The sequence below is a fragment of the Copadichromis virginalis genome, linkage group LG11 (genome assembly GCF_057382275.1).
Source record: "Copadichromis virginalis isolate Kocher_CV1m ecotype Utaka linkage group LG11, C_Virginalis_male_GT1.1, whole genome shotgun sequence".
Taxonomy (NCBI): Eukaryota; Metazoa; Chordata; class Actinopteri; order Cichliformes; family Cichlidae; genus Copadichromis; species Copadichromis virginalis.
The window spans coordinates 22,635,292-22,653,143 of record NC_140628.1 but is presented as its reverse complement, the minus strand read 5'-3'; the positions used below and the strand labels follow the sequence as shown (position 1 = coordinate 22,653,143).

The following is a 17,852-nucleotide window of genomic DNA, read 5'->3' as shown; positions in this document are numbered from 1 at the left end:
GACTCAGAACGAAGTCATGAAGGATACGAATGCTTGGCAGATCTGTCCACTCCACCCTCTAAAGCATCTGAAGATGCTGAGAAACATCCTGCAGTCAGAACATTTCTAGCCAGGATCCTTTTGTTAGAAATCTTTTAAATCCACAGACATATGGTGAAATCTAAAGGTCAAAGGGCAGGCTGGGTACTTTTCATTGGGGTTGTTGTGGCAGTGACACCTTGGAGTTCTGTTCCTGGGAGTCAAAAGTAAAGAAGAAGCTTTTTTGAAATACTGTACTTTAACATGATGATTGTTGTTGTTTTTTGTTTTTTTTGCTGTCATCTGATAAATGTGTCATCGTGCTGGGGGAGAAGAGACTTTCCCAATGCTAAAGTAAAAAGGCCAAAACATGAGGGGAAAACCCACATGATGAACGGTGGAAATTTAGTCTGCCACTTAAAATTGAGTTCTCTTAAAATTGCTTTTCTGTCTTTATACGTCTACAAGTTTTTGGTACTAGATCCTTGAGAATCCACAGTTGGAGCTCTTGAATACGGGGACCCATTGCTAAGTTTGTACTGCGCATCCTGCCCTTCCCACAGAGGCCAACAGATACCTGCATAATGACATATCAGCCCACATACAGACCAACAGGGGGGAGTGTGATGCCATTTCTTAACCTGTCATCTCAGAGGAGAAGAAGAGTTTAAAAAAAAAAAAAAGTAAATTAAAAACCATTTTACAGGATGTTGTCTACAGCTTTGTCATTTCTGCGGTTCATTCTGTTTATCCAATGAAGAGCCAGTGTTAAAAAGAAATGTTTTATTTGGCAGCAGCAGGATAAGGTATGGACAGTAGCACTTTGTGCATCAATATAATTTATAAAAACCAAGTATCACTTAAATTTACACAAAGCTGTTCACATTACTATCTGCATCAAACAACTGAGGCATAGCCATCGGTAAACCTGAACACCCTGGAAATGAGCCTAAGCAACATGGATTAACTGCTCACATTATTGGTAGGGTCTGATAAAACCGTCTTAAAGTAATTTGATTTGAGTGCTGAACATTGTTTTTAGTAGAGAGTTGTGCTCAATAGTCAAAAAGCACAAAAAAACAAAAAACCCTGAAGTATAAACTGGTGCTGTGTTCAGAACATAAAATCAGTGGTGTATAAAACAAACATCCCCACAGAAACACCATTCACCCTGGAACATCAGCAGGTGACTCTTAATTAAGGCCGTCATTACATAATTGTTTTACACAGTGCTTGGTAACAGCGATGTTTAAGGCGAGCACCCGACATTCAGTCTCTCTGAAGCTCAACAACACCAGAGGTGTTCATTGGTCAGTCAATACAGGACCGTCAGTGATAGGTCAGTGGAACACCAGGGGCTGATGGGTCATTTGTCCTTCCTCGCCTCTGGTTCATCTGTTGGTGGTGTTGATGGTGGCGGTGATGGCGTCGCCGTCAGCTGTTTCATCTGTAGATCCACTTTGGCTCGGCGGTGTTTCTGCACCAGGTTGCCACCAGCAAACCCCAGGGCGCCGCCTCCCAGGGCGGCAGCTACCCCTGCAGCTTTAAAGCCAGCCAGCAGGCCAAGTGGGCCTCCTAATACACCGCCCAGCAGCGCCCCGGCAACCGGCAACACCGCCAACTTGTAGCCAACTGCCTGGAGAGACAGGAAAAAGAGATATGTTCTAGTTTAATTTAACACCGCTACACACACACACACACACACACACACACACACACACACACACACACACACACACACACACACACACACACACACACACACACACACACACACACACACACACACACACACACACCTTTCTTTGGTGGCATTAGTACTTTGTGGCTTCAAGACAGCGATAGAGTTTGGATGCGTCTTTCATGATCACACATCAACTCACAGAAGAAGGGAGAAATTAGAAAATAAATACACAAACAGCCTTGCGTATGTAAATGTAAACCGTCACTTCCACAGCTGCATCAAAGCGTTTTCATTATCTCCATTTAGGAAAAAAAAAATCCAGAGAGATGTGGGCTGTGTGTGTTATTACAGCTGTTATCATCAGAGTGGAAGGTGCTCTTTGCTGATGGCAATTAATGACTGATTCCCTGACCAACCTCACACACACACACATACACACGCGGACACTCACTTGATTAACACTTCACCATTAAATTAATCTAGTTCAAAAGCTGGCATCGCTTGTCCCCACCCCTGTGGCAGTTGAGGGAATGTTAATTTCATCTGAGCTGAGTTAAAAGGACTCTGGGTGCAGGTGTGGAGGGTGGAGGAAGCGTGGGTGTCGTGTGTGACTATGAGTCTGTGTCTGTGTGTAATGCCGTTTGACCTGATGACAGATTACAAGCTTTCAAATGCGTTAAAACATCTGACGTCCTTCGCACCCGCCTTATCTCTCCACAACCTCCTCTAATGTGCGGCCCACTCCATCTACCCGTGACCTTACAGAGAGGTCAGCTTTCGTTTAGTTTATTTGGGTCAATTTAATTTTAAAGAAACTGCTTAAAAAGAATGCTTTATTGAAAAAAAGTTTAAAGGTCAGTGTGTCCTGACTGTTAACAGCACAGGGTTTTTGTTTAATCAGTCTGTATGCACAGACCCTGATGTAGAGCTCAAATAATTTACAGAGATGTTTTTGTTTGCTTTTTACTTGGTTGATTCACAATTTAAAGTCCACTTTAAGGTAGAAAATCTTAATAAAATAATAAATTTTGCCTGATTTCTTCCAAAAGATGCTTTTGCTGCTAATCGAATATCCCTGATTGTACTGCTAAAACAGTACAATCAGCCTGGTCTGGGTAATTTAATGACAATTTTCATACATTTTTAAAACATTTCATACACAGACTCATTAGCTAACTGAAAAATGATAAAATTATGAAAACAAGATGCCTGTCAATATTGTTCTGACCCTTTATTTAAACTCAACCCTTCTGCAGATTACTGAGTAGTGTTAGCTGTGCTAGAGAGGCTGATATAATACATTTTTTTTCTACGTCATGATCTCAAAAAAAGAAATTTACCCTGACTGTATTTTGGTGCTGGCAGAAAACTCAAAAGCAAGCAGATAGTCCTAAAGGAAGCAAAAGAGGAAAGCAGATAACAGAGGGCTGTTTTTTTTAGTTATGTAAGCATTTACAGGTGTGACTGTGTGTCATCACCATCTCTGAGTGTTTGTAATTACAGTCCAATTACTCCACAGTGAGCTCAAACAAAGACAAACATGGATGGCTTCTTAGATTTCTCAAACTAAATGTAAAGTCAGGAAAATCTGTACCGAAAAGCACGATTGTTCATTTTCATCGTGCGCGTGCGTGTGCATGTGTGTGCCATTTGACAAAAACAGGTGATTCATTCTGGGTATTACACACAAACCTTTCGACATTTCAAGTGTGTGATACGTGTGAAGGGCACTGAGTTGTCTGCTGACTTACACTCAGCGCAGAGCAGTGTAAGGGCGTGCTAAGCTAAAGGCAGTGCTGCTCCTGGAAAACTATTAAACAATCATTTAAACCTCTTCTCAGTGCTACACACACACACACACACACACGTGCAAACATACAAACAAACTTCTCTTCTTGTCTCTTGTCGCCCCTCTTATCCCGCCTCTCTCCATCCCTCTCCTCTCTCTATTTCCTTAATTGCAGCTTTCCTCCGTATTCGAACAGATCAATAGGGACAAACGCTGTGGAATGGCTGGGAGGCAAAGTGCCATCGATCTCCCCATCTCCCAAACACATGCACACACATCAGATTATCAGCACACACACATTAATACACACCTTCCCCAGGCTCTTGGTCCCCTCCTCCACGTTGGCAGCGGCTGTGTTGACGTTGTCCTCTATGCTGTCAATCTTCTCCTGCTGGGACTGATGCGCAGGGGTTAGACACACACAACACGTATTAACACACACTCATATGCTAGCAAGCAGATTCACTTACAAACACGCGCACACAGACACACGTGTAAGCACAATTGTTGTGCAGATATTTTTTTACCCATCCAAATTCTGCTCCGCAGGACAAGTTAACAACAGAGGGGTGTGTTTGGAGGCTGCAGGTATATTCAAGGGAGATTTCAGTGAGGGTGGGGGTCATATGGTGTGTGCGCGTGTGTGGCATTGTGTAGATCTCATGAAATATTCAGAGTGGCAGCTGTCTCTCTCCATGTGAGGGTTGGATGGACACAGTGACCAAATAACAACCGGAGCATTTTTCTTCCTCAAAACGGTTTCTTTCTTTCTCTTTCTTTCATTCTCGCGAACTAAAAATCCGCTTCTCTTATGAATACCCGCGTGAAAGCTTCCTGTTATTTTGTGATGGTTTTCGGAGATTTTAAACCTGTAACCCTAGACTTAGAGATCGTGTGTTAGATTTTTCACATTTTCATTTTCTGCACCATTCTTCTTTCCAGCTTAAAAGCTGCAGTGGCACAGAGAATTGGGATAAAATGAGCGGCAACAACCAATTATTATAATTACTCTGATTAATCAAAAATTTGCAGATTTGGCTTTTACTAATAATTTAACCAGTAAAATGTCAGAAAAAAGTGGGAAAAAAAGCTTTAGCTCCTTTTTTAGCTCCACCAAAAGTGCCAAAGCCCAAAACTGTTAATGTAACTCTCCCATTAAAAGTGATCATGACCCACTGTTCACTTTTATTTTAAAAGAAAAATATCCTAATATAACCAGATATAATAACAGCACTCACAAAAGAAAGAATCTTGACTAGAATAGTTATTTGACGTTAACCATGTTCTGACTGTGTTCATGAGTTTTGGTGAATGTTTAAAAGATCCTCGTAGCTGTTAGTTTATAACATTTAACACCAGTAATTCCAAAACAATCAGACAGCTCTATTATTATAATACTGTAATGGGAATTAATTTCATGCCGTGTTTCTGCCTCAGTACAGACACAGAAACATACAGATAAGCCTGAAGGCGCCCCAACATCGGAACAGACACAAACATGACGCATGTACAGACACAACCACACACTCACACTCACTCAGTATTTCCACTGTGGCTGAGTGCTGGAATATTACTCCCCTAACGGCTCCTTTCACCCTTGAGACACCACAACATGTCTATGCTCTTTCTGCCACACCCCCTCCCCGTTCCTCTTTGTGTTTTTTCAGCCTAGCTACATCTTTACCCGCCCTCCTCTTCACTGTTAATCTCTCCTTCACTCAGCCTCCCTCCATCCCTAAGGATAAGACTGATAATCTGAGCCGTCTGTTCTCCACCTGCTCCGATGTATCCCTTGTTTCCCCTCCTCTCTCCTCCCCCTGTGAAAACCTGCCCCCCCCGTTTCTCCCTGCTTCACTCTCACTCGTCTACTTCTGAATCTCTCCTCCGCTGAAGGGCCTCTGGGGCCCCAGCACTACTCCGGAGCTGCTCTGTGTAAGCTTGTCTCAGTGGGGCCTTACCAAGCAACGCAAGCGAGCACGCGCACACAGACACACACAGGTCAAATACACACCACCCACCTCCTGGAGGTGCTCAGACCTCTATCACATTGTTTTTGTTCACAGGGGTGGCTGTGCACACATGTAGACAAAGAAATGCAGAGCTGAGCGTTTGTACTCACATGGACGAGGATAGAAAACTCTGTCACCAAACCGCTCAGCTCCTTCAGATCCTGAAAGGGGGAGAAAAAAAAAAAATTAAAATGCTGTATTGATTTGTTTGAGGTGCTTATCGTACAAATCTACAGCTACAAAGTGTCCAGACTGTCAGTGAATGGGATTCATAACTGCATTAACGAGACTGACTAATTAGGATGTGCTATAGATCTAAATGTGTCTGCAGGAACAGATATCATGGCATACATGTGAAATAAATCATGAATTTAAATTTAGCTGTGTGAGTTTCAGGGTTCTCGTACCATGCTGATAACTATGACATGTCGCCTGTGAAAAAAAACGCCCGCTGTGTTGCTTTTAAAGTCTTTTTCCAGGTGAGAGTTCATGCATACGAGAAACCCCTCACCCTCGCTTCTCTATCAGCACACTAAAAAGGACCACAGAACACCACCCAGTCAGTAGCAGCGACTGTGGATACAGCAACAAATGTAAGGCATAGTTTTGTTGGTTTGCTATTATCCTATTAGGCCTAAAAAAGAAGAAGAAAAAAAAAAAAGAGAGATTGAAATTGCATGCCTGAAACAATAAATCGACTTCTTTGTTTGCTATGAGATCACAGCAAAGAAATAAGTCAAAACTTGTAGGATAAAAACACCCCACCATAACAGACAAATGATTTTTTTATTTATAATCAACACACAGGCTTAAAGCACGACATTTGTGAATATTCCCAAGGACTTCCTTCATTCATACATACATACATACAGCTTACCTAACAATTAGAACATATCTGACTATGACTGGCAGACTAAAGCTTGTTCCAGACGTGCATACCTCTTCCAGGTTATCCCAGGACTCAGCTGCTCTCTGATCAGGAGGGATTTCTGGGAGCTGGACCTGGCTTTGCCTGCCAAATCCTGGTACGTCGCTCGTATTGTCATCAGTGTGGCAGCTACTGGATGCACAGCTGGATGAATGAGTGGCAGGTGGTGACGCTGGAGCGGGCTGAGGCTCGGGGTTAGAGTGCAAACGGAGGAAGTCCTGTGCGGCGGCTGACGCCCTGTCTCTGACCGGCTTGATGAGTGCTTCCAGAGCGTCGGCGTCTTCAGCACGGACCCGAGTGCACAGCTTCTCCATCTCTCTCATGTTGGCTCTCAGCTGCTGCAGAGGCGCAGAAGAAGAGAACATTTTTCAGTTTGAATGACAGTGAGTGGTATGAATGTGAGGGAGAAGGGACACTTGGACGGCCAGAAGGACAAGCAAACCTGTGGTTAAATACAGCCGTCACTGCCAAAACAAAAACATGCAAGAAAAAAAAAAAAAAATAAATAAAAAATAGAAAATGTGACGAGGCAGACGTGGCATAACAAATCCAAAATCTCCAATCTGGAAATAGTAACATCTCAAATCATCTCAATATCAAACATACATTTTCCCTCTGGCATGCAGACACTCCAGTTGTAAAGACTGTTTGGATGAGAGTTGTGAAATTTCTTTCTTCCCTCATTTAATGGAACTAGATGGCATTCACTCTGTGTTCAAAGCACAAAACATGATCGGGTGACATTTTAAAAAATAAATAAATAAATAAATAAATAAAACACACTACTTTCTTTCTGCTGTCTACATCCGCCAGCTAAAGGAAGCTCACAGCTACCTGACATTATAGCTCAGCCGATGGGGAGTCCTTAACGTTTACATTAAATCCTGTCACCCTGTCAAGAGCACAAGCACGTCATCATCAGTAGATGCACTGTGATACGTCTGCAGGGTGTAGTTCAGTAACAATTAAAATGGTTCTTGGTCACAATGTTAAGTTTTCTGAGCAACCAGGTCATGATTTATATCACCCAAAAAGAGCACTTTGCTCTGACTGCAGGTTTACTTGTGGTTCCCAGAATATTTAAAAGAGGGGGGGCAGAGCCTTCAGTTTTCAGGCCCCCTTTCTGTGAAACCAGCTTCCAGTTTGGATTTGGGAGACAGACAAACTCTCTACTTTTAAGATGATACAGCATATAGTTAGGGCTGGATCATGTGACTCTGAATCCTCTCTTAATTACATTGATGGGGGCTTCCCACGATGAATGTTTCTTGTTGACGCACATTTTTCACTCATTATGCGTTTACACACCACTATGGTTACTTTGTCCTGTCCCCCTCCCCTTATCCCGAACCAGTGGCAACAGCTGGCCGCCCCTGCCTGAGCCATCCCTCTGTCGCCACAGCACCTGCTCATAAGGGGTCATATGTTAGTTCTCTGTATTATGGTAGGGTCTTTACCTTACAATATAAAGCACCTTGAAGCAACCGTTGTTGTGAGTTGACATTATATAATTAAAAGTGAATTGAATTCAATGATTTCTGTGAAGAAACATGCTTCTGATGAGATTTTTAAACTTTTTTTTTCCCTTTGGTGCTTTGAGCAGGTGCCTTACAGTTCACTATATTCAACTCACAGCTAAAACAATCATATATTCCATCACTGAAACCAATTCTGCCCAAAAACATATAACATAACCGTTCACACAATAGGAAACAAAATGATTTTTACTTTACACATAACATCAGTTGAATTCAAGAGAAAACACAAGTTCTTGTTCATTTAGCAATTGGCTAAATGAACTTCTTTGGCAATACAACACACACATATTCAGTGTGTTGTATTGCCAAAATGATGTGAACTAGAGTATTATGCAAAGGTTTTGAGCCTTCATATTTTACTTCCAAGCAATCAGACTGTCCTGTTATTTTTTAAAGTCATCTTGAACAATAGTTCACCAGACTTTGTGAAGGTCATTCAAAGGTTGTCTTTGGACTGATTTTACTCCGTTTCAGTCGTGTTCTTGTACCTGTCGATTATCACTGATTACCACTCAGTGTGTTAATAGACCTCTCTGCATTGAATCATATTTGTTATTAATCTCTGTCTCTCTTCCACAGCATGTCCTTTATCCCGTCTTCCTCCCTCATCCCAACCAGTCGCGGCAGATGGCCGCCCCTCCCTGAGCCTGGTTCTGCTGGAGGTTTCTTCCTGTTAAAAGGGAGTTTTTCCTTCCCACTGTTACCAAAGTGCTTGCTCATAGGAATGTCATATGATTGTTGGGTTTTTCACTTTATGTATTATTGTAGGGTCTACCTTGCAATAAAAAGCACCTTGAGGCAACTGTAGTTGTGATTTGACGCTATATAAATAAAACTGAATTAAATGTTTGTTTCTTAAACCACTTAGCACTGACCACCGAGTAATTCAAGCATAGCAAGGCCCCAAACTCAAGAGATTAACTAGTGTTGTGTTTACACATAAATTAACTAAGTTGTCTGTTAATTTAATTGGATAGAAAAGCAAACATCACATCACTATCAGTCACGGACTGGCCTCCCCAGAACCCGCACCTCAACCTTATTGGAGCAGTGTGGGATCACCTTGACAGAGAATGGAAGAAAAGGCAGACAACACCCAAAGAAGAGCTTTGAATGAGAAGAAATCTGGCTAAGAGAGTTCAGGCTATGTTGAAGAATAAAGGTTGTCATACAAAGTATTAACGTTCAAGCTTGTTAGAACTGTACAAACTCTGATATGCCTCAGATTCTGTATTTCTATGTACGCTTTCATGTATTTCAATACATTGTTGCACCCATATTGTTTTTGTTTTTTTTCCTACCAGAATATAAAAGAAGAGTGGTGCAAGCTTTAGATATGAGGCTGAGGAACATCGCAGCGATCATCCCTCCAGGCAGCAGCATGACCTGGGTTCACAGGTTTTTGTCTTTTGTTTTGTTGTCAGAGATGTGCCAATAACACATTCTGCTAATTACATGACATGAATATGCATATCCTTGTTCACAGAAGCAAAAAAAAAAAAAACAACACACTAAAGGTCATGTGCCTTTTAGCCTGCAAATTAACTGTGACTGTATGTAGTTCAAACACAAATGCCGCAAATAAAAACAGTACAGACTCTGCTCTCCTGTGTTAAAGTGTTTGCAGTAGCTCGTGTGGCAAAAGTGGGGCTACTGAGGTCTGTCTGCAATCTTCTCTTGGGAGTTAGCTTGGTGCTAGGCTAGCTAGAGAGTATGTTATGGTGATGGGTGGGAAAACAGGCTTTTTTCCAAACAGATAAAATAAATCAACATAAGCATGCAGTGCCAATGATCAAAATAGGAACTCTGAATGACATAAACCAACCTATTTTCCTATGTTTGAACATTAAGCACACAGACAAACATCTAAAGCAGGGCAGACAAACTCCTACTCTGGATTTACACCATGAAGACATGGGAAAGCACTCTGTGTGGACCCCTGAGGGTTCGCCGGGTAATGGTGAGAGGATAGATGTGTGCCTGTTTGGAGTTATTTCACCTTCAGAGACATGGTGGCTTCTAGGCAACAACATCCCCTGAGGCATTTCACACTCACTATGTGAACAAGTTCACACACATGCGGACACAACACAAGAAAGATGGATTCTAGGTTTAGCAGCAGCTCTTTTCTTGTCCTGATTTAGTAAATTTATATAGATAACGCTGTTTCCAAAAGTACGTGTTTGTGTATATGTACACATGCTGTTAATTCCAGCTGAACAGATTTCGTTGCTATTGATTTGCTCAACAGGAGGCAATTTTCTTGTCATCAACATCATGCAGCGTAGCTGGTGACATAGAGAGGGAGACTTCAGTCTCAAAAGTGGTTTCTGCTGTTGGATACTTCACTGTCAAATCACCTCCATCACAACTGTAAAACAATAAATAAATAAAAAAATACTGGCAGTGGCCAGTGGTACCCCTCAGCCTCCTAGTACACTGAAGGTATGAATTCCAAAACCCCACGTCCCCTCGTTCTCAAGGTATTGCATTCACAAGACTTTCAGAAAACTTGACCTCTCACCTTCAACCTTCAGATCAAGGTCACCGAGATTCAAAGTCATCTGGGATTTATCGATACCTACGGTATCAATTTAAAAGTCCTACATTGCTTCGCTCTCGAGTTATCACATTCATAAACTTGGGTGTCTGTGTTGCCTGCCTGCCTGCCAGCCCGCCCAGCAGAGTTATAACAATACTCCATCAACCCTATCTGCTGAGGAAGAGCAAAAGGTGTGCCTGAAAGTAGCTGGACCTTATGTTGAGTACTTGTCTCTGCGAAGCTGCTGTTTTTCTGTTGCTCAGTGACTTATTTCACACAAATCAGTATTCGTTTTAATATACTGGCACGCTTCAAAAGGCATCTGTTTGAGTCACAGATCATTTCAAACAGGCTTGGTAACGATGACTGACACATTTCTCCTTCATTCAGACGTCACAACAAATGCTGCCTGTTTAAACACTGGATAAAGACACTGGTTGCTGCCCTTTTACTCTGTCTTTACTTCGATCTTCAAACTGGAACAACATGACAGGCACAGATCAGAAACATCAAGATCCGATATTTAAAGAGGTCATGGGGTGCACATTTTGGAGACAAAAAAATATAATACGCAGAGTCATGCTTGTTCAGGAATTTCAATAGGCGGTGAGTCATGTCATCCTCTAAACAATTGTCACATTCACTAAACAAACACATACACACAAACACGCCTCTGCTTTTCTATTTACTTCACAGGTTATCACTTCATACCTGAACAGTTCTGCTGGCATTAATATGCTCCTGATGAAGGCGATCCCATTGCTGGGTATGCTGGTACTGTGAAAGAAACTAGGAGTTATTTATCTGAAGGCTGGAAGTAAGAGTTTGAAAGTGAGGTTGTGATCCTGTGTGCAGCCAGATTTGAGCCGTCACCTTCAGTATGTTGTTATGGTGTTTCTGCAGTCTCTCCAGGTCTGTGGGCAGAGCCACTTTAATGAACTTGTGGATCGGTGCCTCCAGGCGCCTCAGTGTCAGCTTGTTGCCTTCCTCTGCCATGTGTCCCGCTGACTGCCCACAGCCAACACTACTGCGTAACTTTGACAAGACACCTGCTCAGCTTTATCTCGCTGCGCCCACAGATACTGTAAATACCAGCAGAGTATTTTAATATACAAAATTAATAAACTCAGCAGCACATGCAAGTCTGAAAAAACTGCCACCTCAAAAGGCCAGCGTCCGGCGGCATAACCAGACAGTTTGCACAAGTGTGGCCATGATCAGACCATTACTTACACTGGGGTGTGACAGAAAATCATATTTAACTATCCTTTTTTTAAAAAACAAAACAAAACAAAACAAAAAAAAAAAAAAAAAACAGGCCAAACTATTGTACACCAAATAGTTAAGCTTAAGTCATTAACGTTTTGCATTTGTTTATGAAAACAGACATGTACAAGCCATTCCCCTCTGTGTATCAAAGTATTCTAGATTCAAATGTGAGGCCATCTGTCTGACAGATAAAGCCTGGCCCAAATTGGTTCATGCAGCAAGACAATGACCCCAAGCACAGCAGCAAATCCACAACAGAACAGCTAAGAATGACAACAATCAAGCTGAGGCAACAGCTCAAAGTTAACCTCAACCTGATTGAAATTCTGTGGTGGAATCTTGGATCTACAAGCTACTGGATCAAATGGTGTACTCAGTTTTCCACAGGACTGCATAACAGAAGTGTTTACACAGTCAAAATGTTTTTAAGTACAGTAAATACTGTCATTAAAAAAAAATGGCAAAAAATAAATAAATGATAGAAACAAAGCAAACAAAAAACAGTGACAGTTACTAGATAAAACTCCAGTTTTTCGTGTATATTAATGTTTAAACTATCATTTGAAGACATGTATTTGGGCTTTGGTGAGGATAACTAGCTTGCAGCTTTGTATTCACACTGTACTGTAGATGTTTATAATAAAACTGATATATGTATAATTCAAGCATATCAAAGGCACTAAATCAAGTGACGAACCAATGGCATGCCTTCAGAAAACAGACAACTTAGCAAATAACCAATTTTAAATTAAACATTTTAAAATTGGTTAAACATTTTTACTGGCAGCCTGTCCCAAAAATACACAATTTGTTCTCGTTTTAGTCGAATCTAGGGCTGTTCGATATAACGATATATATCGGATGACGAAACGTCTATCGTTTCATTTTATGCTATTGTTTATTTCGTGGTGTCACAAAATAAACTGTTTACGGCAATATTTTTTTTTTCATCGTTTTGATGGTCACTGTAGTGGCTATATTAATTTCTTAAAGTTCTCTCTTTCTCTTATATTTAATATAACCACACTACAGACGGACAAGCGCCTGTTTTTATGCTTTATGGTTAGCAACAACGACGGTAACAGTATCGCGTGTCCGCTTGTTTATGTTCCACACAAACCTTTCACAATAAAGCTCAAGATCCTGTTGAAAATTTTCAAATTAAACTGAATCACGTGAAAGAGCAGATTATTTACGGATGAGAAGTAAAAAAAAAAAAAAAAAGAGCCGCCAGGTGCTAAAAAATAAACCTTAGACTCAAACGTTAGAACAGCCTTTTCCCCGCAGCACGCCGTGTAATAAATACTCACAAAGAAAACGGCGGCTGTTACAACTTATGGCTAAAAAATGTATCGTTTCATGCATCTGTTAAAACACTCGACTCCAGGTACATGACGCGCAGCTGTTAACACTTCCCGCAAGTCAAGCTGCACGAGATTCACAGAATTTACAGAAAATGTTACATATCGTTATCGGGACGATAGAATTCTTATATCCGGATATGAGATTTTGGTCATATCGCACAGCCCTAGTCGAATCCATGAGAAAAAATAAAAAATCCAATGTTCACACAGTTTGACAGGCATAAAATAGTGTGTTCGCACCAACATGGTGATTCCCAACAGCCATTAGGTAAAAACTTGGAATATTTCGGCATAGTGAGCAGTGTATCCTGAGAAAGAAATAAATGAAATTGGTCCTTTAGTTGAGTCACCAACTGTTCACTGAAGCCTCATTAGAAATGGTCTCAGTGGAAGGGTGGCTGTCAAGAAGCCTTTCATACGGAATAGAAATATGGTGAAAAGGGCAAATTACACAAAAACCAATTTGGGAAAATAAAACATGCATGCATGCATGCATGCATGCATGTATGTATGCATGTATGTATGTATATTTGCAACAGGTGTAATGGACTCATGAATACAAATTTCAAGGGAGACAATCATGAGTGTCTACATTCATCTGTAAAACACACTGGAGGCTCTGTCATGGTTTGGGGCTTGGGATATCTTTAAAAAAAAAAAAAAGAAAAAAAACCTAAAAAAAAGCCATAGGCAATTAATTTTTCAGCAATGACATTAATCCCAAATACAATGTCAGATTCTCCAAAAGCATACCTGAATAGAAAAAGCACAATGGAACAGTCAGTCCTGGATTTTCTCCCCAGAGGCCCACATACAAGTGGCTCAAAACTTTTGCACAGCAATATAACTCTTATTAGCAGTTCATACCAAAACAAACAAACAAAAACAAGAACAAGAACAAAAACACCAGGTTATTTTACTTGTTTCGTTTGTTCCAGCGTTAATGGCAATTAACTTCGGAGTGACGTAAAGTGTTTGATGACGCCTTCTACTGTTCCCTTCAGTCCACATTTCGAGGCCACGTCGCACGAACTGTCCCTGAACAGAAAGTGAAATCACTCAGTTTGGCTAATGACAGCAGACTGGCCCAGCAGGTAACGCTAAATTAATCCATTAGTGTCACTAGCTAACTGCTGAGGACGTCACGAGCTTTGTGAACGGCAGAAAACTTCCCAGACGGAGTTACTAGCTAATTCAGTAACTTCACCCGGATACAGGGAGCTATCAGCCCGCTGCTGAAAACATAAACTCACAGGGCGCACATCGACACTTACCAGTAAAAAGACAACTCGACAAAGTCATTTACACTCGCTAATGACTACTGCGAGCCTCCATATTGTGAAGAAAAACTTAAACGTTCAGACAACAACTCGCTGCCTCTTCGGACAGAGGTGTTGTTTATAAACAGCTCCCAGTACGTCCGCGAATAGTTTCCGACCACAATCAGCAGCCGCAGAACATAATGTTCCTCATCACTACCCCGTGATCCCTGTTCTGATAGTGAATCAGTGACATGTTTCTAAAATAATACTCCCGCTGACGGTAGTGTTTATTTCCCCCATCTGTCACATTTTATTGCTTCAGGAAAATGACTGTTTACCATCTGTTCTTCATCTAAAAAAAATTAAAAGATTTGCACACTCAATTTCTTACATTAAAAAATTTAGGATGCAGTAGCCACTAGTTTCACCCTGCCCTCCAAAAAGCCTTATTTATCTGAATATTGTTATTAGATTTAAAACAATATATTTGATGTTCTTTGTTAAAGATAAACGATGACATAACAGCGAAACTGACCAGTTAAATTAACACAGATATCAACTTTTTGTGGCTACTTAACATTTCTAAGCTGGTTGGGGTTTTGTTCGGGCGTTTGGACTTCACAGCTTAGTCATTTCCAAGCTGCTGGCCTCAGCCCTGATATGTGGTCATACTGTTTTTTAAAATACACCGTGAAAGTGAAAATGTATGACATTTCAAAAATGTGTCATGGCCCTTTCTTTTTTTCTTTTCTTTTTTTTTTGCCAGCCAGACATTTAAACTAAAATGAACATGTGCTACAAATAAATAAATACAAGTTAGAAATGCTAGATTGTTCACACTTGCGCGTCTTCCACACCGCTTTTTACCGTGCGTGAAACAGCATCAATCCTGTGGAAGGAAACATTAGATGTGATATTTTTTGTCTGTGTTGCGTTTGGAAGAAAGACTGGGGTTCCCCCTCCTCTACTGTGAGATCAGCCAGCGTGAGTGGGTCTATTGCATGTTTCCACTTCTATTCTTCAGCACCTTTTACCTTTGACATTTAGGCCAACCCCCCACACACTCTTCCCTCAGCGGATGCTCCAATGCGAAGGGCCACAGCACACAGTCCCCAGCTACAGGGGATTTCCCCTGGTGCTGTACACATGTTGTTAATGTGTGTGTGTGTGTGTGTGTGTGTGTGTGTGTGTGTGTGTGTGTGTGTGTGTGTGTGTGTGTGTGTGTGTGTGTGTGTGTGTGTGTGTGTGTGTGCTCATATGTGTTTGCTTGTGTTTATGCCAGTGTGTCTGTCCACTTTCAGGGGACTCCCAGACTTGCAGACTGAGGGGGAGGAGGGAATAGAGCTGACAGCCTAAATAGCAAATCATCATCAAAAATGTTTCTGTCTCTGTGTTTGTGGAGACAGAGAGAGAGAGAGAGAGAGAAGGAGGAGGAGGAGGTGTCTGAGCGTGTGTAAGTTGTACCCTTGATGTGGGCACATCAAGGGTACTTACAAAGAAGAAGCATGTCCCGTTATGTAAATCATTCAAGTCTAAGGTGAAGACTTGCTGTGAGGTTATGTTTATGTCAGGGATGTCAAACTCATTTACATCAAGTGGGCTGGACCAGTAAAACTGCCCTTTCTGTCAGTTATATTATACGAACATTACATGAAATTTCATCAGCAGTTCCCAGTTTTTCTACACGATAAAGAACGGCTGCTGTAGGAAATGAAAGAAATGTGTCAGCATGACTCTTTGGGCTTAAACTGTAAGAAATAAATCTGTAAAATTACAGGAAATGTTCTGCTAGCTTGTTGCTCAGACTGTGATTTAGGTATAAAACAAAGAATTTTTCCTTTTTTTAAAAAACCATTGTAAAACACAATTTCTCTTTCACATTTTCCAAAGCTGTCCAGTGGGCCGGTTTAGAGTCTCTGATGGGCCAATTCTGGGCCCTGGGCCTTATGTTTGACACCACCGGTTTAAGTGAATAGTCGGAATCAGTGATTTGGCGTGAATGAAACACCACCGTGTGTGTTTAAACATGTGTCGTTTGGGGTCCCAGGAGGACTCAGGTGCCATTTGTTTCAGTCTAATCCGGGAGGTCTGTCAGCAGGAGAGGAAGCAAGCAGGGAGCTCCGTTCATGTCTTACCTCATGAATCTTTACTGGTTTTTGTTGTGGCAGGTGTGATTAGCACATCCTGATGCCTCGGTGGATATGGGCCTGGTTTTTTTTGTCATGGTAGACTTTGTGACAAGTCATGGTAGGAAAACACAGGTGTTTCTAATAACATTAACTATGGCAGGTGGTCCAATAAGCCAGGACACTGCTTCCACAAAAAGCAGACATGAACCTGAAGCTGCTACATAAACATAGTCATGATTTTAATTTCCCTGCCCTCTTGATGTGTACATGAAAACATGCTTGCTGTTGTTTATACATGGCTTTATGAAAAGAACTTATGAATTGAGAACCAGAAGAATACATGCTTTGAATCTGTGAGTGTGTGTGTGTGTGTGTGTCTATATGTTCTAATGGGACCTCTAATTAAGACTCTGGGTATCTGCTATCTGTCAGCACTGATCGATCGGCTTGGAGAGTGACAGCTCAGCGTGTGAGTGTGTCTGTGTGTGTGCGTAGATTTTGCTTTTCATGCTCTCTGCTTCATGTCATGTTATTTTACATGTAAGTAACACAGTTGTAGGAGGAATATTAACACTTCATTCATTTTCTTTCGCATGTACACAATCACACCACTTTTTTTTAAAAAAAGAAGACAAAAGTGTGAATGTTTTTTTCCTGCATACTCATTAAAAAACACATCACAGTCCCCACGCACCTTCCCCCAAACCAAAGGAGGGTGAAGTGTTGGACAGATATTTGTTGTTATGTGCCACATGCACTCACAAACACACAGAATTATAAGTAATAAACTGATAATGTTTATGGGCATTTCCAGGTTAGTATGTGTCACTGAAAGCCATTGCGCTTCATCTTTCTAAAATGGTTATTTTATTCACAAAGGGGAAAGTTTAAACATCATAAAACAGAAGAGGTGGTGGTGCGTGCTCACTCTTTACTTTTTTGTGCACTTTCTTCTGCTTCTACCCACTTCTTCTTTTTTCCCCGCACACATGCACAGGTAGAGCTGTTCACAATTGTCTAACAGTTGCTATCAATCACCTGGCTGTTAGAGACAGAGAGTGTGTGTCTGTGTTAGCGGTAACGCTGTTGTGCAGGACGGCAAGTGAGTGATGGCGGTAACAGTATAGACGGCATGTGCTGTGAAATGTCACCGTGCCGATCGATGGTGTTTAACGAGGCTGGAGGCTGATCTGGACCTCATGCTAACATGAAGCTCTTCTCCCCGCCCTCTTCCTCCCCCTCCTCACTTTCCTAATCCTCTCTGTGAGAGCCCGAGGGTCCCCCAGGAGAGAGACAAGGCCTTTTACCTGTCAAGAGGCT

General features: G+C 41.5%; 1 protein-coding gene across 2 annotated transcripts; it reads right to left on the bottom strand.

Annotated features, from left to right (window-relative positions):
- Positions 1-786: 786 nt before the first annotated feature.
- Positions 787-14,571, bottom strand: stx17 (syntaxin 17). Of its 2 annotated transcripts, XM_085473736.1 has the most exons (8): positions 14,416-14,571; positions 13,895-14,179; positions 11,382-11,590; positions 11,220-11,285; positions 6,440-6,766; positions 5,611-5,661; positions 3,802-3,888; positions 787-1,654 (listed from the first exon to the last, which is right to left on the bottom strand). In XM_085473736.1, the coding sequence occupies exons 3-8, from the start codon at positions 11,502-11,504 to the stop codon at positions 1,385-1,387; spliced, it is 924 nt and encodes a 307-aa protein (XP_085329862.1). In that variant the 5' UTR covers positions 11,505-11,590; positions 13,895-14,179; positions 14,416-14,571; the 3' UTR covers positions 787-1,384. The 2 variants fall into 2 exon arrangements, with proteins under 2 accessions (XP_085329862.1, XP_085329864.1); XM_085473738.1 differs by lacking the exon at positions 13,895-14,179.
- Between the last annotated feature and the right edge of the window lie 3,281 nt (positions 14,572-17,852).